The sequence below is a fragment of the Acyrthosiphon pisum genome, chromosome A1, assembly GCF_005508785.2.
Source record: "Acyrthosiphon pisum isolate AL4f chromosome A1, pea_aphid_22Mar2018_4r6ur, whole genome shotgun sequence".
NCBI lineage: Eukaryota > Metazoa > Arthropoda > Insecta > Hemiptera > Aphididae > Acyrthosiphon > Acyrthosiphon pisum.
This window is the reverse complement of record NC_042494.1, coordinates 73,638,869-73,663,527: the sequence shown is the minus strand read 5'-3', so window position 1 is coordinate 73,663,527 and position 24,659 is coordinate 73,638,869. Positions and strand designations below refer to the sequence as shown.

The 24,659-nt window shown below is 30.4% G+C and overlaps 1 protein-coding gene across 24 annotated transcripts in view; it reads left to right on the top strand.

Annotated features, from left to right (window-relative positions):
• The first annotated feature begins 3,100 nt into the window (after positions 1-3,100).
• LOC100161663 (tropomyosin-like) overlaps positions 3,101-24,659 on the top strand; it is a 40,815-nt gene continuing 19,256 nt past the window's right edge. For 6 of the 24 annotated variants that reach the window (XR_003838841.1, XM_008180388.3, XM_008180389.3 and 3 more), the window contains exons 1-3: positions 11,246-12,095; positions 18,708-18,841; positions 21,433-21,550. Coding sequence is in view for 21 of the 24 variants with exons in the window: in XM_008180388.3 (XP_008178610.1) it covers positions 11,478-12,095; positions 18,708-18,841; positions 21,433-21,550 (870 nt within the window). In the remaining 3 variants the exon portion in view is untranslated. Of the gene's footprint in view, positions 3,262-3,542; positions 3,805-11,115; positions 12,096-18,707; positions 18,842-21,044; positions 21,163-21,432; positions 21,551-24,659 lie in introns of those variants that run through there. The other 18 variants (XR_510290.3, XM_008180396.2, XM_008180394.3 and 15 more) reach the window with 11 other exon arrangements.

Below are 24,659 nucleotides of genomic sequence, written 5' to 3'. Positions count from 1 at the left end.
CCAAAAACCAAATTCAATTTTGTGAAAAATCGATTTTGCGTAAAAATTCCCGTTTTTCCATAAATTTTTCTTTTCTTTTTCCCGGCGCTTTTGAAATCTACTGGGAAATTTAAATTTTGACCTCCCCAATGCACCAACGATATTCACTTTCTGATCGAACAAGATACTGAAGTTGAAAATCGAAGCATTATTTCGACTACTTATCGTGTACACAGGCACAAAAATTAAAAAATTAAAAAATTAAAAAATAAACACACATCATTGTAAAATCAATACATTCATCGTTCCACTCAGAATCTAAAAAAAAGATAACAGAAAATATAAAAATAATAAAATAAAATAGCAAATGAAAGTGTTACTAATGGGTGGCTGCTTTTCTCAAAATTGTCACGATGTAGGTATGTATAAATGTTATTAAGGATACGATGTATTTTTTCTTTTAATAATTTGTATAAAATCTGTTTCACATCATCTTATTGTGCCAAGTGGTATAGATTGTTGATTTCATTTGAAAAAATAATAAAAAAAATAAAAAAATATAAATAAAAAAATTAATGTTTGACCAAATTTCAGAACTGCAGTGTGTTTATTTGTTAATTGTATTATTTATTGTTTTTTATGTAAACATCCACTTTACTGATTAATATGCTTTGTACGTATTGTTATTAGGTAAAATGCTATTACATTAGTTGCATTACAAATTACAATTTCACAATACGTCAATACTTAATAATATTATGATACATCAATACATGATTTGTTAGGTAGCTACATTAATAATTATAGTTGCATACAGCCATTGTCTGTAACACGCTATTCTTAACAATAAAATATCATGGCCTAAATTAAATTATGATATACCTAATAGTAATACCATTTAAGGAATCAAGGAAAAAAAATCCCCGGAATAAAAACTCTTGGAAAAAAATCCCCAAAAGCTATACCTAACCGTACTGTTTGGTACAGACGTACAGCTATCAAAAATAATAAAAAATATATATAAAATGTATATGATAATTATTATATTATTATAATATTGATAAATAGGTACATACTATATGATATTGCTAAATAAATATTTATTTATAAGCTGATAGGTATATAGGTACCCTTTGGTAATACAAATGAAAAGTACAGTAAGTTGAATCTCAATTTGACAAATATTATACTAAAATTAAATTATATTATTTATTTATTTATTTATTTATATATATATTCAACGGACGATAAGTCCTTTAACAGAAAAGATAAAAATGTAAAATAATACAACAGACTAAAGAGAAATTTCATAAAAAAATAAAACAGAATAGAACAAAGTAAAAATAATTAGGATAGTTTTCCAAAACATTAATTATAATTAAAACAAAATGATTTAAGAACATTTATTTTTCCGATTACCCATTTAAGATGGGTATTGCAAATTGCGACATATTTAATTGTATTAGTTTCATTGTCAATATTTGAAAACTAAACAGTAAACGATTAATAAGATAAAATAGGTACCTACAACCTACCTACATATTAATCAAATTTTAACAATTATTTTAATTTATTGATTTTTTCATAAAAATGTTTACGACTGTTCTGATTGGAAATTTTTTTTAAGGTGCCAATAATTAAGATGCTTTTAAATTGGTAAACAATGAGATTATGAGAATAGTTACAATTGTCCAATATGGCAATATACCTACTTATAATGCAAAATATAAAAATTTTTTATTGATAATAATAATTTATTTCTCAATATGTTGAATGGGTATTCGTGTTATCTGTCTTATATCATAATTATTATATACTTATTATGTCTTCTGATATAGATTGTATATTTCTACTTAAAATAAAAAAAAAATAATAATAATACTTTTAAACGGATTCAATATTACACGCATGTCGTTTTTGTTGGTAATACATGCATTTTATGGCCTTATATGGAATGATTTATAACGCTTACTACAATATTATACCTATACGGGTATATATATTATACACTATTCATTCATTTAATTCACGCTGTATGCAATACATTGTGGTATACACTCTGTAGGGGCATAAATTATATAATATTTTGAAATTATAAGACTCTAAGTACTACAACAAACAACAGTCAAAAGTTTAGAATATTACAATACATTAAATCGTATAGATACCTCATACCTATACCAAAATATTATACTAAATACCACTAGTATATCTAATATGGTATACTACTATTATAATGTATAATCAAGGACGTATCTGAGTGATTCTTATAATATACTCCCAATTAAAAAAATAATAAATTTTGTTTTTGTCACATTTTTGACCAAACGTCAGTATTGACTAAAATTACAAATAAATACATATTTAGACGATTTGGACCCACTCTTCAAATACATATCTAAACATGGCCTTAATAATGAGTCTAATTATTGTATAATATAAGTATAGGTACCTACCCACCTATATATAACATTATAATTTATAACAAACATGATAAATATACAATTCATTTTATTGATTATGTTTCCGTTTAATCGTGTATCAGGAATAAACTCAATTGACCTCAAGTACCCGTTTTATTTTGGATTAAATAACTACATTATTAAAACCCGTAAAATGCAACCACGTAAATGTGGTTTTGAAACGCTTCTAACGTTGCCTGTAATAACTATAATAATATACACGAGAGTGGGAAGAATCTTAACCGTACACAAATCTGCTTAGCTCTTTGTTTTTCCTCAACCACAAATTCTTGTCTATATACGTGACTTATAATAATGTTGTGTACTACCTTCCATTTTTAACACGATTATAGGTACCTACCAATTAACTGAATAAATAACAAAACCATAGCAACAATGGTAGAATATATAAATTTAATAAAAAATTACGTAATTTATTTTAATCAATGTGAATATTCATTAGTTATTTGTGTATGACAAGAGCGATGCAATTTTCTATTTAAGTATGTCATACATACCCATATGGATATGGTATTATGTCATCCAGGTCTGGAGTAATAAATAATTTGTGTCTCCGAGTGAGATTTTAGGACATCCCAAAAATAGACAGAAGCCTGTCCCTCTCCCCACTACTGTTCGTTGAGGCCGAAAGAAAGCTGATCGTCTTCATTATTCCCCCCACTCTGTCACAACACCGTACCGGGGGTCTTACTGCTACATGTCTGGTTGCTAGTCGACGCAAGTTCAGTGCTAACGCGTGTGCTTACGGGTGTTAAGTTAATATCGTTTTTGTGTAATTATTATTATATTTTGTGACTAGGTAAGAATTTTTTTTTTATATACATTTTAGAGTTTTTTATATCAACTTTGAAAAATTACTTATCTTTTTTGTATTTTTAATTTGAAAAAACTATTGTTGATATTAACTTTATAATTTGTATAAATATAATTAATACAATTTATAAGGTGAAAATAGTAAAACTATTTTAAAAACCTATAAAAATACTTCTACTATGTGCCTATTTAGTTAATTTATATAAAATACCCATAAAAACAATTTAAAATATAATCCAGCGTTTAATTAATAATTTGAAATTTCAGTCGCTCAAAAAAAACTTCAAAAATGGACGCGATCAAGAAGAAAATGCAGGCGATGAAGCTGGAGAAGGACAATGCCATGGACAGGGCCTTATTATGCGAACAACAAGCTCGTGATGCCAATTTAAGAGCCGAAAAGGCTGAAGAAGAGGCAAGAGCCTTACAAAAAAAGATTCAAACAATTGAAAATGAGCTCGACCAAACTCAGGAACAGCTTATGTCAGTTAGTGCCAAACTTGAAGAGAAGGACAAGGCTTTGCAAAATGTGAGTATATTTTTAATTATTTATTGTATCACTTACTATGCATCACTATTATCCAAATCAAAGTCTAGTTTACTTTTATACATGCAATTTAGGACTACGTTTTGATTTTATTCGTATACTTTATCTTCAATTTAAATATTTACTTTATTAAGGAATTTAGGCCATACAAATATACAATCAAATTATCAAAACAAAACACTTATTTCATAGCACAAAATTATCGAATAATTAAAAGATATTATAATCTGCATAGCTTGTTATTTTAATACTATGCCAAATAACTTAATGGTTTTTCTTCACTTCGCAATTCGTATAATTTGAAATATAGTTTCTATTAGTTATTATAATACCTAAAATAAAATATCACGTATACAAAAGTAACTTATTTGATTGTATATTATTTCGAATAAAATTCCAGTTCTTACAACTCAGTTTGTTAAAATTTTTCAAAATATGCTGACCTTAACACAAAGACATCATTCTATCTAGTTAATAATAATAACAATATTATGACTTAAATACGTGCTAGTTGTATAGGTACTTGTTTTAACATTATACCACAATGATTATTATTTATTACCTACTCAAAATTAAACGGATTTATTCATTAAGTGGACAGTGTATTATGTTAATACAATGGTACATATTATAGGATTTTTATAAAACTATTCTGTCTAGTAAAAATACGAAAAATATTATGTATACCTGCGTAAAACATACTCTATACTCCGTGTACAAAATATTATATACAATGACTAAGAAGCGACTAAACAACATTCTGGTTCTGGGTTCTATTGTCACATACCAATGAAATTTGTAAATCGTTTGTAGGTATGCGTTTTATCAAATACCGTCATCAATGGTGCAGACAACCATTAAAATATATTTCCAGTTGATCCATTAGACACACAAAAAATAAAAACAAACACAAAATGAAATATCTTAATAGCATATAGGTAGTTTATCTTTTAAGAACACATCATATTTGTAAGTAAATACCTTACATTTAGTATCCAACATTAATTTATTAAATCTATATTTTCAGATTTAAAATATAAAAATAATGTTTATAATAGGTACATCATTCAATTATAACCATGTAGAATACTAGAATGGTTAAATTAAATTTTGTTTAACATTTAACATTGACAGTACGTCAGTGCATATACTCAGATTTCAAAGTTTTGTCACGTTTTTTCGTCAGGTTCTGTGATAATATGTAATTCTCCTGCAATTCGCACTACCTTTCTTTTTATCATTAACTTGATTTTAGTTTGCAGAAATATTACGCAATATTAGGTTGGTATATACTAACATATCAAATAGTCACGTTCATTGTACAATATGCGTCATAAATATTTCCGGTCAGATATTAGACTTGTTATAAACTAGGTATACGCCTGGGAATACAATTTGATATAAGTAAAAAAATTCCTATTTTGTGCCTGCGCCCTGGCTGTAATTTATATTCTCTCTTCAGGGATTATTATAATAATACATTTGGATAGCTGCCAAAGTATATTTTTTTAAATATTTATCCTGCAACTGGACAAAATGTATTACAATAAGAGGTAAATTATGATATTATACATCTAACGATTTAGTTGTAAGAATATATTTTTTACCCGAATAATATTGATTATTCTAAAAAATATTTGTATAAAAACTAATGTTATTAAAAAGGAGGTTTATTGGTCTTAAAAGCTGTTAGCGCAGTGTGCAAAGACCAGTGTTGGTTTAGGCTATTCTAAAATTAGAGGCCCTCTGCGTGGTTCAAGAATAGAACTGGTATTTATGTTACACTGTGCCAAATACGGACCGACGCGCGATTCGCATACATAACAGATGTCTCCGGGCTCAGTATAATATGTAACCCAATACTCCGTAAAGTAACGATATTATTGTTGATATTTAAAGGAGTTATAATTTATAAAATAATATTTATTAGATATAAAAACTATGTTTCTTGTTCAATCATTGATATTAAAATATAGTAATTGAAAATATATTTCTGATTTATTATAATTTAAAAACTGATACAGATATTTTTCATAACGTTTTAAACAAATTACGAAACCATACATTTATCATATACTTTTTAAATTATTTTAGTTTAAAAATTATCAAAAATATGTTTTTTTTAAAAAAAAATCAATTATTATTTATTATTGAACAATAATCAGATTTTTTAAAATGTCTGATAAATTTTGAATGCTAAAGTGCCTTGTGATAAACTATTTGTAATCCTTTTTATTTTGATGAAAACTATCTTCTTAAGATATTTTTTAACATTTATTGTCCAAGCACTAATATTAGTATTAATTATTAACTAATAAATACCTATCAAAAATATAAAATAGATGTGTAGTTAGGTAGTTGAAATTATTGGAGATTTCGATATTATATCGTTTAAAATTTAATTAGAAAGCATTTTCAAATTTTTCATAAAAATTAATAATTTAGTAATATTAATTTTATGTTTGTGTGTTAACTAAACTTTAGTTTTCTTCTATTCATGCGTAATACCTATATATCAACGTCTCAGAATTAATGGGACTCACATCAATTATGTGATGAAGGTGTCCCTATATCGTATGTTTATTATTTACATATTACGTCATTACCTGAATCTGTGAATAATTTCTACTCCAACTTCGTTGAATCGTTAATGTTTATCGCTTATGTACAGCGTATATTATAGTGTCAGCATATTATGTGCAACTAATATTCAGTCATAATAGATCATTGGCGAAATCGCTAAATAAAATAGAGTATGACATTTTCTGTAGTTGTGACTATTATATTATATTAAATATTAAAATATTAGGTTAATATTATGTATGTAATCATAAATTAAAATATAAAATCCATTTGAAAAATATTAAATAATATTACTGTGGTATTTGTTTTATTATGTATCATAATATGAATTATAAATATAATATTATGATACCACCATAATTCTATAGGTTTATTGTATATTATTATTTATTAGGTAAATAGATTTTAAGTAATAAATATAACATAATATTACTTATTAGTTATTATAATATTATCCTTTTTAAATATTAAACTTCTATATAGTAATGTGCATTTTAAAATAAAAGTAGAAAATATACTAAGTAATACACAATAATATTATGTAAAAAAATAAGAATAAATGTATGTAAGAATAAGAATATAATATAGAGTATTGCCAAATATTGAAATATGTAGGTACCTACTACAAGTTGTTAAATTTTAAAATAATCCATATTTATCTTATTTTTTACATAAAATTAACTAGATTTTACAAAAACCATTTAGGTTTATTTAAATACTTAATACGAATAAACAAGAACAAGCAAAAATAGAAGTGAATTTAGATGTTTACCCTTTTTTCATAAGTAGCGTACGTCACAAATTATATCTTAGTATTTTACTTATTGTTTCAGTGTCGATATAACTAGCTTCGCCAAATAAGGACCGATACTCATATCTTTATGTATTATAGTATACATATTACATATTATACAACACATTATAACTTTATTATAAATTACATTATACTTTACATGATATCGAAACTTGAAATTCGTATAGTTTTTTCTTAATTAGTGTGAGTACATATAATTTTATATATTTCAATGTGATATTGTTACATACTACGGAAATATGTTTATAAGATATATATATATAATATATATATTTTTCACACTCTGTTAACAGGAAGAAAACATCCCGAAAAATAGGTATAAAAACAAATGCATATTTTGATTAGTAGGCGCCTGGATTATTACAAAGACGCAATACATATTACTAGTCTGACCGTTAAGTTGTGTACTAATTGTAACCACTAAATATTGGTCTTTAATTTTTGATTATAAATCATAATAACAAAATAATATACTCATAATAATTCATATACTTATTAATCATGAACTGAATATAGATAATAGACATTACTGAAGTACAGTTAAAGTAATTGTATTGTTTACATATGTAAACAATATGTAGATTATAGCTGATATACAGAACTCGTTCGCCGTTCTATAGTACAAAAATAATTAATTCTAAACGGTTTTATTGGTTTGGTTTTTCATCATATTTAGTTATTACGTAAAATACCTATATAAAATAAAATTTTTCTTTTCAATGCCTATACGGCTATAGAAGCCGATTAGTTACTTAGTTAAAACGGTAGTAATAATATCATGTTTTTTCTCACTGAAGACAGCTGAAATATGTATCCTACTATTTGACAATTTTTTATTAAGTAATGAATTGTTACATACTTACATAATACCTAATGTTAATTTATATCAGTAAGAAGTTAAGTTAAGTGTTTATCTTTTGTCGATAACTTCTAACTTACCTAGTTAGTTTATTTATTTAGTAACTGAGTCATTCTACTATTCAACTAAATTTCTATAAAATTATCGAAACATTTTAAATCAAAAAGTTATAATAAAATTAATTTTTAATGAAATATTTTAAAAATAGACTACATTAACTGTCAACAATTTTGAAAAAAAATCAATATTATTAAAATGCAATAAGTAGTTATTTATTATTATAATTATTATAACTAATAAAATTATTTTTTATATACCCTACTTTACGTAGGTATAAAATATTTTTGTTTTTGTAGTAGGTAACTTAGTTGATATATTAATCCACTAAATTATAATTTAACTAAGTATTACTATTTATAAACGACAAATACTCTTTAGTTTACTTCAGTAGTTAAATAACTTAAATATATAACTACCTAATAAGAATTATTTTTTTAAATATTCTTATTTTAACTAGTTAGACATTGTCACTTATTTGCCCGAGCTTGATAAATTAGTCCATCATACACTTTAAACATATTATAAAACATAAATTATAATGTATTTATGTATATATCTATAAATTATAATCGATAACACTTTCGTACTTCACTTTTAATTATTATACAATGCATAATGAGTATAGATAACTAAATAGGTTACTTTCGTTAGTCATATTGTAGAATTTTGGTTATTACCTACTAGGAAACCGATATACTATCATATTTTGCATTTATTATTATTTTTTTGTCACTTTACATTGTACAACCATGTTTAATATATAAGGTCATAAGGATTTAGGTTAATTAGTAATATTAGGTATCTATTTTAAATATATGTTGAATTGTTGTGACTTGTGGACAGTGGACAATTTCGATTTCGGAATTTACTCAAATTATATAATTCTCGTCAGTCATCACTCCTTTTTTGTATATATTTGATAATTTTCTGCCCATATTGATATGTTTAAAAGTGCCACAAATCTTATCTCTATAATTAATTATTGGCAAAAAGTAAAAACTACATAAAAAGTAAAAAGTAATAATTAATAGCTAATTGTTATTTACTTATTAATATATAATTATTTTTTGGCTATAATATTTTTTAAAACTTTAAAATATTTATCTATTCGCTTTATAGTAATTTCTATCATTTGTATACTAAATAAATACATTTATTTATCATATTTTTGAGATAATAATTTACAATATTTAAACTATGATACATATTTTGAATTTTAGTGAGTAGTGAGCTAATACCAGTATATACTATAAAAATTATAAAAAAGGGATAAAGTTTATATTTATGCCTATATAATGTGTATCGTATACACTATACATATATGATATACGGTCATATGGAATACGGATGTACAACGTATAATACGTATAAACTATATACAACTTACTGCACTAGGACATGCTATATTAATATTTTATTCACCCATATTATCATGTAATGACTAATGACGCAGTTTTTGATACGTCATACACTATAGTACACTACTCGTAGTACGTGTATATAGTAATAGAGTATGACCGGGAATACGGGATATACAATGACTGTTGTTGGGTACTCGTATTTAATTATTGTAGTATTATATTTAATAGTATGTATAATATTATGGTGTATAAATAATTTATAATAGATAAATATTGTTACGTGGTAGTCAGTACAGTCGTACAGCTTATACGACTACATAATGACTAATGAGTGATCACTGATCAGAGGCAAGGAGAAAACTCCCATTATAACTTTTAAATAGGTACTTTATAATCTAAAATCATTATTATAAGCCAATAATAATATTAATTTTACAATAATGCACCATAACGATTTATGAATTATGATGGTCGATGGAGTATTTTAGTTTTATTTTTTCGTAGATCTTATAAAAATGTTTTCCATTTTTGTATTTTTATCTATATACACAGGTGCACATTTGAATTAAAATTGTTAGTTCCTGGGTATTCACTTGTGACTTGTCAATTATTGTTTTTTTGTTAGTTGAATAATTAATAATATCAATAGTATCAATAATTATCATTAATCAAAACTCGATATTGTAGGTTATAGGTACTAGGTATATATATATTATACACACATAATATGCAGGTATTTTGTATACACATGTACATAATATTACAAAAATGTTATCTTATGAAAATAAAACATAGAAACTTGATTGAATAGGTACTATTAATAGTACCTATACGGTTTGTACTAAAAGCGATTATATTCGGTTGAAATATTAAGACATTGTGCGTTTGACCTTCATATAATTAAAGAATTTTAGTGCACACATTTCTTTAATCTAATCGAAATAAAAAATGAAAACAACAAAATAGCTTATGAACGTAACATGATTCAATGCAATAACATTTAAAGTCCCTGCATAACAGTATAACAATTTAATATTTATGACCGTTTATAACTTTGAAGTCGAAACTCCAAGTTCCTACCGAACGGTGTCGACTGTCAATACCGTCATGACTCACGATGGTCATGTTTTTATTTTTATAAATTCATAAAGCTATTATTATTATTTGATTAACACCAATACAGCAGTATAATATTTATTATTTAATATTACTATCTCGGCCACCATACGTCTGTCATCGAAGCCTGCCAACAATAATTATAATTAAACGCTAACCGAATGATCTTCGTTTGCCAGTAATTATACGCGCATAGATCGGGTTACGTTTTTCTCTCACTCTCTCTCTCTCTCTATAATTGATCAACGACACGGTTTCGTGTACCTACGTCAACATCAGTAACTAAAGCGGATCCGTCTATTAAAAAAATATGATTACGAGTTATGATATATTATAATTTATAGTGATCCGAGAATCCGATTCGGGAACCAGAAATGATGACAATATTATAATTATAACGCTGTCGCACAGTTTAAAATGCATTTTACACCATAATTTTATTGTATAAGGCAATAGTGCTCAAGATATGACAATAATATTATTAATAATCGCGACAACGTTTTATTAATTCGTTTAATTAACGCGAGACTAGAGCAAGTCAACACGGTCGCGTTGTACACCGTTCGCGGCGGCGCCGTTCGGGAGAGAGGGAAAAGACGGTGAGATCAACACGCGCGGCGGGCCAGACGGTGGCACCGCCCGCCCGCCGTCTTGTGCGTCGTTTTACGTTTCTGAACACCAGCCAACAAAACGACACGGAACCGCAGCGGCGTCGTGCGCGTGCATTTCCTGCGCGTTCACTGCTGCCGTTCACTGTACACGACGCTCCGTCGGCCGTGTGAGAGCGCTGCTGCTGGCACAGCCGTTCCCGTTGACGACGACGCCACCACCGCCACGTTGTGGACGAAGGACGGCCACACGGATGGACATCCGCGGTGGACGCGATAGGCGGCCGGGCGACAGGCGTCCGCACAGGGGCCCTCGGGCACCTAGGCGGCCGCAGTGGTCGCCCGACCAACAGCAACGTGTAGTGGTCGGCGCTGAAACGGCGGCCGGTTCGACAGCCACGGCCTCCACCGCCGGCCCTTGCAAACCGCCGCCGCCGCCACCTCCCCGACTGCTACCGTCACCCAGACTGCCACTGTCACAGCCCCCGCCGCCCCGATTGATACGGCCACAGACTCCACCGACGGAACAGCCACAGCCACTGCAGCCGTCGACGCCGAGGTTACCGCCGCCGATTGGACCACAGCCGCAACAGGAATGCCGGATACGGGAATCCGGTGACGGAGTGGAAGACTGCGAAGATGCTGCCGGAGGAAGCAGCGTGGCCGATGACACCGAACTGCTCGCCAAGCTCCGGTGTCCCAGCGAGAGCGCCGAGGTGGTCGCCGAACGGGAGAAGCGACGACAGCGACGACGGTGCCCCGACTATCCCGGGCTGGCGCTTTCCAGTTCCGTGTTCAGCACGGAAACGGGCATGAAGTTCAGTATCATCAGGAACGAACTACACAACGTGCTCAAGCCGCAACTGCGACGGGTAAGTCGGTGGCGGTGTGACCGCGGTGGTAGCGGCGGCGGCGGCGGCCGACTCTATTTGTAGCAGCTGACTGCCCGTCGACCGCCGACCGCCGCCGCCGTCGACGGACCATCTCTCCGCATCGCCGACGTGGAACCACCGCGGGTTCTCAAAGTTTCAGCCGGTTATTCCGTCCGTCCGATTCCCGTCTTCCCGACCGACCTCGCCAGAGCACCCACCCACTCCGCGGCCGTCGTACTCACAGCGCCGCCATTGCGGCGGAGGATTCGCCTTCCGTGGTTCGATTTTCGATTCCGTTTTTCGGTGCTACACGGCATAATAGTTTTCGACCTTTTAACGACCACTGGTTCGGCCGACAATTATTATTTAAACGTATAATTAAACCGTAGGCGCGGTGCCAACTACTATCCCAACTGCTGCTGTGGCGGCGGCGGCGGTGGCAGCGGCGACGGCGGAGTAGATCCCACACCGCATTCCGGGGGACTAACACTGTTCGTTCGGCCACCGCCAGCTGGTGCCGTCGCGCCGTCAACCTTCGCGTTCTTTCCGATATTGTTATTACGCGCAGCGCTATGACGCCGCCGCTATTATAACGTACGCTATTATTATAGGGGTTATGGTCGTCGCAGCCCCATAGTTATTAATATTGTAATATATGTATAATATTATGATTGACATCGCGCGTCGCGTCTTTTTTGTTGTTGGCACATTATACTTAGGCACTACATAATATTATTATTATTATAATGTACGATAAATCGTCATACCGTTTATACACATTCAACAAGTCCTCGGTGGCGTATTTGCGGACCGAGGGTCCGGGTGCTGGTGGGCATTAATCCTCCCCGCCAAAAATTCAATGATCAGAGTCTATAAATACATTGTTACTTGCTGACAATCTTTTATGAATGTATGATCAACAATTTTACTAGTCATCTACTGTATTGTAAGCGTTTTTAGTGTGTTTTTACACTATTCCCTCCTCATCTCGCCTTTTGAACGCCTCAAATACGCCACTGATATGCAAATCGGCGGATACGCTAAAATATGCGGCCTTGCGCTTAACATTCCGCGATATCGATAACCCGACCACGACGACGGAGATAGTAACGGTTTTTGATAATTTTTTTTTTTGCATAAGTGTTGTACGTCTCGTGCACGATAACCCATCATAATACCGTACGACTATATTAAATCATAAATCATAAGTATATTATTATTAGGGCACAGATGTTGTAGTAGTAAACAACTATCGAAGTTGATTGCTATAGTATAAAAAAATAACAAATAACAAAGAGTTTCGTTATAAATGTTAATTTATTATTTTCTATTTTGACTTTACAGTTAACACTTAACAGTATACTTTGAATAAATATTCAATAATGTTTCACATCTATTTTCATTTTTCATTTTTTAAACGATAATTTTAGTAAATTAGTATTAAAGACAAATTGAAACAATCTAAAAATCATTGCAATGGAAAACAAATGTACTTCATTCGTATTTACAATTCGATAATATTATATTACGTAGGTACATTGAATTTTTATAAAACTGCTGAAAAAATAATTAGAAAAGTAAAATTACGTGTACATAATTGAAAAATTGTTAATAATTGCAATGTGTACCTGCATAAAAAAATTTATAACTTAGCGACAATTCCGAAAAATTGCTTTCGCAACAACATACGTGCCCTAATTATTATTTATTGTATAAATCATTGAATATCATATTATATTCATTGTAAAGAATCGACAAAAATCGGCGGCTGTCTGCACATAATAATGCATTTTACTATTTTATATAATACGGTGTAGTTAGTTGGTCGCACGTTCGCATTAGGTAGTATTTTACTGTTTTACTACTCACCGGTTACACGTGTATTGATTTATGTGGTTTTTTTTCGTGTTTTATGGTTCTCTTTCTCTGTTAAGTTAAAACCGTTTCAAGGGGAGTTACGGCATTGCCTAGTACCTAATACAGTAGGTGTGGCTAATCGAAAACAAAACCGCGTGACCGGTCAAATATAGGCGTATAGATATAACTCGAAAATGCATGTGGTTTTGTAAAAAATAACTTTTTGTTTAACTTTTGTGTTTATATATTATGCATCGTAAAAACATCATATATTTGTATCATCAATAATAGTTATTGTGAAGTACTGAAGTGTACCTATTGTAAATTATAGACCTATACAAAAATATATATAAATATATTAATAAGTCTACGGGTGTAGTACTAGTACAGTAGTACAACTCAAAATGTATTATTTTTTCATTAACTTTTTTTTTCCTTATACCGGGTGATTATAAAATCAAGTCCAATTATTATTAAACACACTTTAAATTGACAATTTACAAAAATCACACTGCATACTTTGCTAAAATAAATTGACCATTGTAATAATTTTTTAATACGTAGTAAGTAATATTTATTTAATATTCATACAACGAAATAATCTTTATGTCTATAAAGTATAAATCAATAATAATTAACGTTGTAATAAATCGCACTTTGGAATTTGCACGTGCCCGTGTTTGTTTATACGAATTAAAAATAGAGAAAAACATTAACGATGTTCGTATAATATGACGTGTTGTTGAATAGGGTTTAACGAATAAAAATACGAAAGATTTAATGATATATTATACATTTGATTGAGTTGTAGGTATGGCAGATTGTAGATTTAAATAATATTTAGGAATTTGATTAATGTGTGGTAGAAAACTGATGCATTTTTGTGTTGCGTACATAATATTTTCAACTTTTATTAAACATATAAGAATTTCTCAAAACCGTGCAAACACTGCACAAACTGCAAACCGTTAGAACAAGCAGAATTCTTTAAAGTCCCTTGATTCAAATCTGTTTTCGTGAAATGCACAGTAATGATTAATGAATATAAATAGTTTCGTTTTATACACTCACGACTCGCGCTATTCACGCCTACAAAAAGTATTCACAGATAATAACGTGATGGTTTCGTATTTCGTAAGAACTGTAACGACTTATACTCTGCATGAAAACATGGCCACATTATAATGTCCTGTAGCATTATAGCGATTTTGTCTCGTTGTCCCTTGTCGACTGCTCTAAACGCATTTTTTAAATACACATTTTCATATTTTGTCGTACGACCGAGTCTCAACGTTTTTTTGTACCTCTCATTCCGACTCGTCCATAGTGTTTCGAGTGTCGTCATGTTCGGTACATAAAAGAGGTTTAGAGGTGTACATAATAACAATAGTAATAATATCGTACGTAAAAGGTGAAACATCGTCGGAACACACACGGGACGTCATAACATGCAGGTGTTGCGAAAGAAAGAGAACGTAGTTATATTAATATGATGTTGCGAGCGAAAAGTCTATGCTGCCGCCCCTTATTTGGCGAAACACTTGTCGTGCGTGTCAGTGGCACACGACCCTTGCGCGCGCGTATCAATAATCAACGACGAAACATTACCATATTTAGCATATTATGGTCCGGTCGATCGTTACAAGACGAGTTCGGAGTCACAACAGACGGCGGCGGAGTCCCGTCCCGGTACGCGCGGCTTTTGTGCTGGTGGAATGGGTAGGCGAGGGGAGGTGCGGCGCGTTTGAGGAAAAGCCACGCGGGACGAGATTTCTGCGAACGCGCAGGACCGTCCGCGGAACCAGTTCGAGATATTTTTGCGCCGGCCGGCCGGTCTCAGTTGACGCCAAATACGAGCGGATTTACCGCCGCACCGACCCGGCGACGCGTCGTCGAAATCCGGCAACGTCGCCCGCAAGGCCACCGCCCCGACGACGGTACGTCGCCGCCCCGACACTCTGACGGGTGGGGCGGGGCGCGCGCATGACCCGCGTACGTTTGTGTGTGTGAGTGTGTGTGAGCACTGTGCGCGAGTATTGTATTCGTCCGACGAACCGTCGTCGTAGGTATTATTATTACTATTATTATCGTAAATACAATAATATTATATATATATATTATGTTATAATAATATTATCGTATAATATAGTTTGGTTGGTTACTGGTTGGCCGTTAGCGAGCGAACGAGTGTGTGTGTGTGGCTTCTGCAGTGCGTCCCCGTAACCGAACATTGCACGTAACCAACGTAAAAATATTAGCGGTCGTCGTCACCACTCACCAGTCACCGTCAGTGGTTGTGGACTTGTTCCCGGTGTCAGTGACTCAGTGTGCGTTAGCTTGTGTGTTCGCGATTTGTGTGTGTTGCCCGTCCGTCCGTTACCGCGACAAACGCGTGCCGTCTCATCCGCTGCCCCGTCGTCCGTCCGATTTTCCCGGACAACGTGAGAAAACAACGCCCACGTCGTACCAAAAGTGTAGTTTACGTGACGTTGTTTTCACGTCTCTTCCCGGTCAGGCACACGAGGGTGGTGGCGTAAGTGCGCGGTTTTCCGGTCGTCGTCTTGTTCGTTGGTCGTGTGTCCTCCCCTTGCCGCGAAGTCACCATGACCACCATACAGCAGGGTTCGCTGTTGGACGTACTGAAGAAAAAAATGCGGCAGACCAAGGAGGAGATGGAGAGGTATAAGGAGGAGTGCGAGGATTTCCACAAGAAAACTCCAGATGGAGGTCATGAGACGCGAGGAAGTACGTTGAGTTTTCCAACATAATACCTAAATAAATAATACGCCTGCCTATATATTATTATCGTGTTACGCGTGATTTTGGAAAACCACCCCCCCCCCCCCCCCTAGGAATACTGATACTACGATTATAATAATAATGTGTCAACGATGCTCAACCAAACTGTTTTTGAAGTCATGCCGTTTCGCTGTTGACTATGGCTGATAGTAGTGGGTGGTCGTAAGATCTTCCGTTCGAAGGATATACTCAACCCTACTACCCTACTACCCGTTTACACGTTCTTTTTCCAATATTTTGCATTAGATACACTTTTGAATTTCAGATGAAAAAATATTGTAATTGCCTATGTGGCTATCTATACGTATATGTATTTTGATTTTTACTCCATTTCAATACCTACCTGTCTGGTTATCCATCTATATTTGATTGATTTATTTGCTATTGATAAAATAAATATGACTTAACTTTGTCTATGCTACAAAAAAGTTATCAGTGTATACCTATCTAAAGGTTTTTACTCAATATGTAGTCTATAATATTTTCTATATATTTATCAAATAGTTACTTTAGTATGAGCGTAAATGTTAACGTAAAAATGGACTTATCTTATATGTATAATAGGTAGGTATTTGCATAATTTTATTGATAATTTGGTAGGTTATTGGCTCCATGTTTAGTTCACGTTACGTATCCTATTCGGCTATTCACTTGTACAACTATTGTAGATTAAAACAACATGATAATTGGAAACAAAACATTTAACTGAGCACATTTGATTCTTGATCATTAATGTGACATGTTTTAATACCTATTAGTTGTTGAATATGCATATTTTTTATCTAAACCCTGATCTAAACTTAGAATTTAACATGTATAGTAGGTATTTCTAGTACTTTTAATGAAAATATTGAACAATTAATAGGTATACCACCTATGTAGATATATACTAAATTAGTTATTATTTGTTTATTATGAATAAAAAAAAAAAACTAGACGTTATCTATTTAGATGTGTAGCTGATAAACGTACCTATGTTTGTAGGTATCTCATATTTTTATTTTTGCTTAAAGCTAAGAAAATAATTTTTCATATATCATTCAAGAAAATTAAGATTTATTGTTGAAATCAGTCATTAGTCATTATACTCATTGGTCCCGTCATTAGTCAACTATTGAAACCAAGATTAAAAATATAGAAACCAATAATCTAATATATTGTTAGCAATTAACTATAATATGGAACCTCGTATGGAACTTATTTATTCATAACTAGTCAAGGAAAAAAATTTTAATTACCTAATTGTTAAAAAAAATAAGTATTATCTGAATATTTTATTGATTGTTGCAATTTAAAAATTGGAGTTGTGTAAGAATTAAAAATGTTTTACCGTGGGACTAATAGCCCACATATTTTGAAATTACCCATAATTCATATCACTCGTTTTTAATATCATTGATCAAATACAATATAATATAAATACCTAATTGTTGTTTATTATTGGGTAAAATAAATTAACATAATGTTATACCTAATTGATTCAATTTAATGTTTATTTATGTGACATCTTAAACAAACCTTAAACATTCATAATACTGATAACATGATAGGGAAATTTAAACACAAGCATTATTGCATACAAACTTTGAGTTTAATAACTAAACAGTTTTGTAGCATATAAAATTAAGCTGATCATTCAAGGTTATATATGGAACGATGAGGCGTGATGAAATAATTTATCTCCTAACAATGGGCTTCATGTGTGTTAAATATACAGACAGTTTTGTCTACTGTGAATTCAGGAAGTTACGGCCTAGGTTGGGTTTCCTGTTAATTTGGTATTTTACACCTGAATATGTATAAAATAGGATATTTATATTTGTATTTACATAATGTTTACTTTTATGTAAAGAATCCTGTATAAATATAGCCATAGGTCCAATAAAAATCTATGAATTAATTCCCCCCTCATAAACAGCATTATGCTAAATATTTATTGTTAATTTTTTATTACAGGCTGAAAGTGAAGTTGCTGCACTTAACAGGCGTATCCAATTGCTGGAAGAGGACCTTGAAAGGTCTGAAGAGCGCTTGGCCACGGCCACTGCTAAGTTGGCCGAGGCATCTCAAGCTGCTGATGAGTCTGAACGGTAAGTGTGTGTTAAATGTTTGTCAAAGGTATTAGTGTTTCAGGATTCTAGGATTCTCATAGATTCTTAGATCTTATGTTATATTTTGATCTCAAAAACCATTTATAGGTACTAGTTCCTACATTTATTTTAATAATATCAAATAGGTTTTGAACGTTAAAAACCAATTATTATAATATTATCTTGTAGATAAATACAATTATTCAATCCTAGCTGATAATACATGTAAAAGTTAAATTATTTATTAGGTAGAGGTATTTTTAGTTAAATATATTTTAATAGGCTCATTAAATATAGTACATATTTAAAAATCATTATATTAACATTATCTTGTTGTAAATTCTGTCACGTCGTCTTTATGTAGGTAAGTTTAAATTACTAATATATATATCCATTACCAATGTTTTGTCTGATTTAATTTGCAAGATGTAGTATTAACTACGTTTAAAAATGCTAGTACTCATTTACTTATAATACTATAATAATTGATAACTAACATCAGTTCTTAAATATTTTATTAAAACCTCCTATGTGAATGTTGTGTGCATGTAAATCAAATGTAAAAACCACAAATTAAACTTGGTGTGAATAAAGATAATATTATATTTATAACATAATGATATTTTTATCATAAATGCTTGAAAACTACTGAACTTATCCAAGTTACAAAAACTTCATTTTAGATAATCTCGCTCAATTTATTATAAAAATGTGCTTAGTTTATAATGACTATATTTTGATTGGCATTGGTATAAAACTTTTTTTATCTATAAATTTGTAACTATACTCCTATCAATCATCATAATTATATGGGGTAATTTTTTATTTTATTTGGTAGATGTATGTTATTAAAATATGAACCTATTTAAATTTTTATAAAAAAATAGATAATCATTTTTATTAAACCCTCATTAGATTTGCCTATTCAAATCCCTTAAAAAGTGAATATAAAACATCTTCTGAATTAATTTTATATAAATATTTACTTCTTACTAAATACAATTTCGAAATAGGTATCTGTATACTTCAGAAATTGTCATCTTTAATTTAAATAATTATTTGTGTTGGGTATTCAACATTTTAAATGTTTGTTTACGGAATTGATAACAATTGTTAAAAACATCTAGGTATAATAGACATAATAGACAGGCATGTTACCTAAAGTTTAATTTTCACTATCATTGTGCATGTTCCTAACGCCTAACCATATACTTGAGCGTTTATTCAAAGTCTGTAGAATATTTTATGCGCAATGTTATCTATTTGACATGCCTGTTTATTTAGTAATAAGTATAGATAATTGAATTTAAATTAATTTAAGTTCAGCTACAGATACTCTATTCTAATATAAAGAATGATATCTATATTTTTTTAACCAGTAGGTATCAGAGATATGCTTTACATTTATATCAAGGAAATTGTCTTCAACTATAAATTTAAAATTAGTAAATTAAATAATGACAAAGTTAAAAGGGTTTATGTGTTGAGATAATAATATAGTTAATATTTGAGTTGTATCTATTATCTATACTATAAGATATCTTATTGAAATTTTAATAACCACTGACATTTTTAAAACTTAAATTATTTTAATTACATTTAATAAGTTCTGCATGTTATTTACACATACATTATGGTTTGAATTAATATAAATATTTCAAAAATGAAATTATGGATACATTTATTTTTTGTTAACCTTACTTTCTTAGAAATTCGATAAAATTGTAGGACCTTACATATTATTTTCTATCTTGTATTCAAATTGTCTAATTAGTGTTCACCGATTTATTTAAATTTATAAATATGCAATTGATTAACAATTTTTACAAATTTATACTATCCAAATTTTTGATATTATTATTAAAATTAATTACTTTTGTTCACTTGATTTCTTCAAAATCATTGTATTAAATAGTTGCTATTTTATAGTTTATACAACTTTTATGCATCAAATGAATTAATACTTTCACTATAGACAACAGCTTATAAACCAACATTTCATTTTAGATTCTTGATTAGGTACTTAATAGGAAATAGGAAAATCATAATCAATTATGTATTACATAATCCACTACTTACTAACTTGTTTTCAAGTAGAAAATACTAGTTTAAATTACCTATATTTATTATGTACTACTTACCCGCTAAAACAATAACGCTGCGTGTGCATCTGTTTGATGTGTTGTTATTTGTAAATTAAAAGGATCCGAAAAGCATTGGAGAACCGAACAAATATGGAGGATGACCGAGTAGCCATTCTCGAAGCTCAATTGGCACAAGCCAAACTTATTGCCGAGGAGGCTGACAAAAAATATGAGGAGGTAAAATAACAGCATCTGAGTATTTTTTTTATTGTGTTTCAAATTTTTTTACAACCTTGTCCTTATATTCCTGATAAGCACAAAAACACGACGTGGCTACATGGACACTGTAGGTATTGTTCATTTGACTGATTTGATTAGGAAAATTAAAATAAGTAGATTTTTTTGTTAGGAGTTATAAATCCCTTGAGTAGATATATAAATATATTAATAGGTACAATATAAGCTCTAGATTTATAGGGAGTAACTTATTGGTTGGGATTTATATAGTGCACGTAAGGTGTTGGAAAACCGCAGTTTGGCCGATGAAGAACGTATGGATGCCTTGGAGAATCAGCTAAAGGAAGCCCGCTTCTTGGCTGAAGAAGCTGATAAGAAATATGATGAGGTGAACGATAGTGTGTTACTAACACTATTAAATCGTTATCTCACTTGAATTTTACTAATCAATAATTTTACAAATGTCAGTTGTGTGCAACTGTAATATGGCATAATGTGACTCATACAAAATCTGTGTGAAAACAAATGAGTCCATAAAATGGAAATTTTATTACTAATGGCTTAAAGATAATAAAAAACCATCTATAAAAATATCGGCGTTTTCGCTGTTGGTATATTTTTATGAGTTTTGGCAGTTTGTGCAAACAATTATTTTTAATTTTTATTGTTTTGTGAATTTAAACTTTACCATTATTAAATTGTTTACATTACCTAATTATCATTTTTTATTGAATCCAAGTAATATTGACATTTTAGATATTAAAATATATCCTACTTCAAAATTATATACCATTGACATAGGCTGTTATAAGTTTTAAGAACTATTGTCAAGTTTTTTTTCTGTTATGTTTTTGTTTTTAAAAATATTGTAAGAAATTGATTACATATTTTTTAAGTGTCTTGAATTTTATTTTTGTGTTAAATAATAAAAAATAACATAAGATTTATTATGTATTCATAATTCTATTATAAAACTAAAATTTATATCAAATCTATTTATTTAAAAGTCGATATCAAAAAAAGCTGTTCAGATATATATTATTCTATCAAATTGTACTACTTAATAAATCGTAATCTTACGTAATTAATGTTACACGCGTAATTTTTGTACATGTATACATTTTTTGTTTATAACAAACTTTTACAAAACTGTATGCTTTTAATGATAATGAATAATAGTACCTATTATTATTTTATTATTGTTATTCACAATGTTAATGTTTTGGTATTTAATTTAAGTTGGCTAAAAACTAATGGGAGTTTTAATAATTTATCTAATATTTGAGTTGTTTGATATATTATTTTTCTTGTGTAACTGAATAAATCAGTATTTCTGTTTTAATTTATTTTTGTATTATTTTGAACATTTTTAGTATCATAATAGTTATTATAATATATATTATAATAATATGGTTCTAAAAATATGAGCTGTCTTGTTAGAATTGAGCAATTGAAAGGTGATCATTGACTCTGTAGTGACTAGTGACTACAATGTTATATTCAATCAGTGTCTACGATGTTTATACCATATTAATATTTAATATTGTAAGAGAAGTTCTCTAAGAGTTATCAGTATTACGGTGTTTAAAATAAATTACGAAAATGACAGATTGACGTAGTCCGATGAAAAAAAAACATGTCCGCCCAAGACGTCATAGTACGATAATAAATAAAAAAATAAAAAACAAAAGCTCATAGTCGATTAGTGGACACGATGTATAATAACAATATTACAAATCAATCGATCTATAGTGAAATCTCAGTTGAAGATTGTGTGTACACTAAAAATGACATAATAATAATAATAAATGTTAAACGTTATCATGGTGGCATATAGTTACTATTCGCATTCCTGGGATTGTTATATAATATGAAGAAACAAAAAATCATCTAATAAGATTTTTATTCGTAAAATGACGGTACTACAGAGTTACAGGCGTCACATACTTTTCGTATGTGTAATAATAATAATATATTCAACACGACGGTATCCGGGGAAAAGGGTGTATTCGGTCTGTAAAAGAGAGAACTGGTTTTGTTGTCCGAGGAATGAGTTTCATCCATTATCATAATTCTTCTTCTAAAATACACACATTCTGTTATTATTATATGTATTGAAAAATACTTGAAACGACGTACACTGCGCGCGTCTTATAATCGTCGAATGAAAGACTTGTAAACTGTATAATAATATTATTATAAACAGTTAAAATAAAACCGATTCAGACGTCGTCCTAGCAAATCCGTGTACAAGGCATTTCGATTGGGAGGGATACAGATTTTTTTTCATGAATGTAATAGCGGCTAAACGCAAAATAAACTTATAACAGCATCAACGTCACAATATTTTTGCGATAAGTCTTCCAGAAAAAATTGTTAGCCTATAATATTACGCAACAGTATCAATTTACGATAAAAGAGTATGGTTAGACTCCCGGGGGTTGGTAATCGCATATTGATGACGTACATGGTATGTGTCTCATGAAAAATTAAATTAATACATTGATGGTTATACACCAAACCTCTATGTCCTATTATAAGTTTTCCACGATCGACGGCCATCAATTTTATTCAGTTAAAAATATTATAATCGTTCGGATGCAATATTCGTCGTTTTCTAGAAAATCCTATGGGAATACAACTTTTTATTGGTGTAACGTCCGATCTCCTTGTTTGGACAAAATATAACAATATTATAATATTATCATCGTTGTGGGGAGGGACTAAGAATTTTATATTATATTATTTTGTTTTTTTGTCCCTCCCGTTTGCATTAACAACAAATTAATTCAGTTTCTTTTCATAGTTGCTAATCGGCGTTTTCGTTACCTCTTATCTACATTCTACTGTCCCACACACATATTATTATATTAATATACATAAATGTAAAAAACATTATTATCATTTTCTCACGACCTATGCATTCGACGTGTTTAAATTTTACACAAGCGACGAAATTATATTTCCAAGGTCTTTACGTTTTTATGTACGCGTATCATATTATACAATATAATAATAATACGATGTTGTTACTTGTATGTCCTGTGTCTATAGGTATGTAGATCTGTAAAATTAAAATATTAAATAATCCAGCAGAAATAATTTAAAAACACTCATACTGATGTGAATCGTCCTTATAAGAACACGTCTGATTAGTCATTGTTTTCGGAACTACAGTTGAAATAATTACCCGGTAATGTTGCTTTTCCGTATAATGTGTTCGAAGAACAACAATTCCTATTCAAATATCATAATCATGAAATTATTTTACTTACATGTATACCTTGTACGTACAAAGCATACATTAATGATAGATATATAACTTTTAACTTCAATCACAAACTAAATAATAATATTATATTAGTATGTAATATATATTTTTGTTTTTTAAGAATAATCAATAATCGCGCCGTCCAAAAAATCGATTTGCCCTTTAATGGATATTTTTCGTACGATAACCAATGACGACATATTATTAATAATAATAATAATATGAC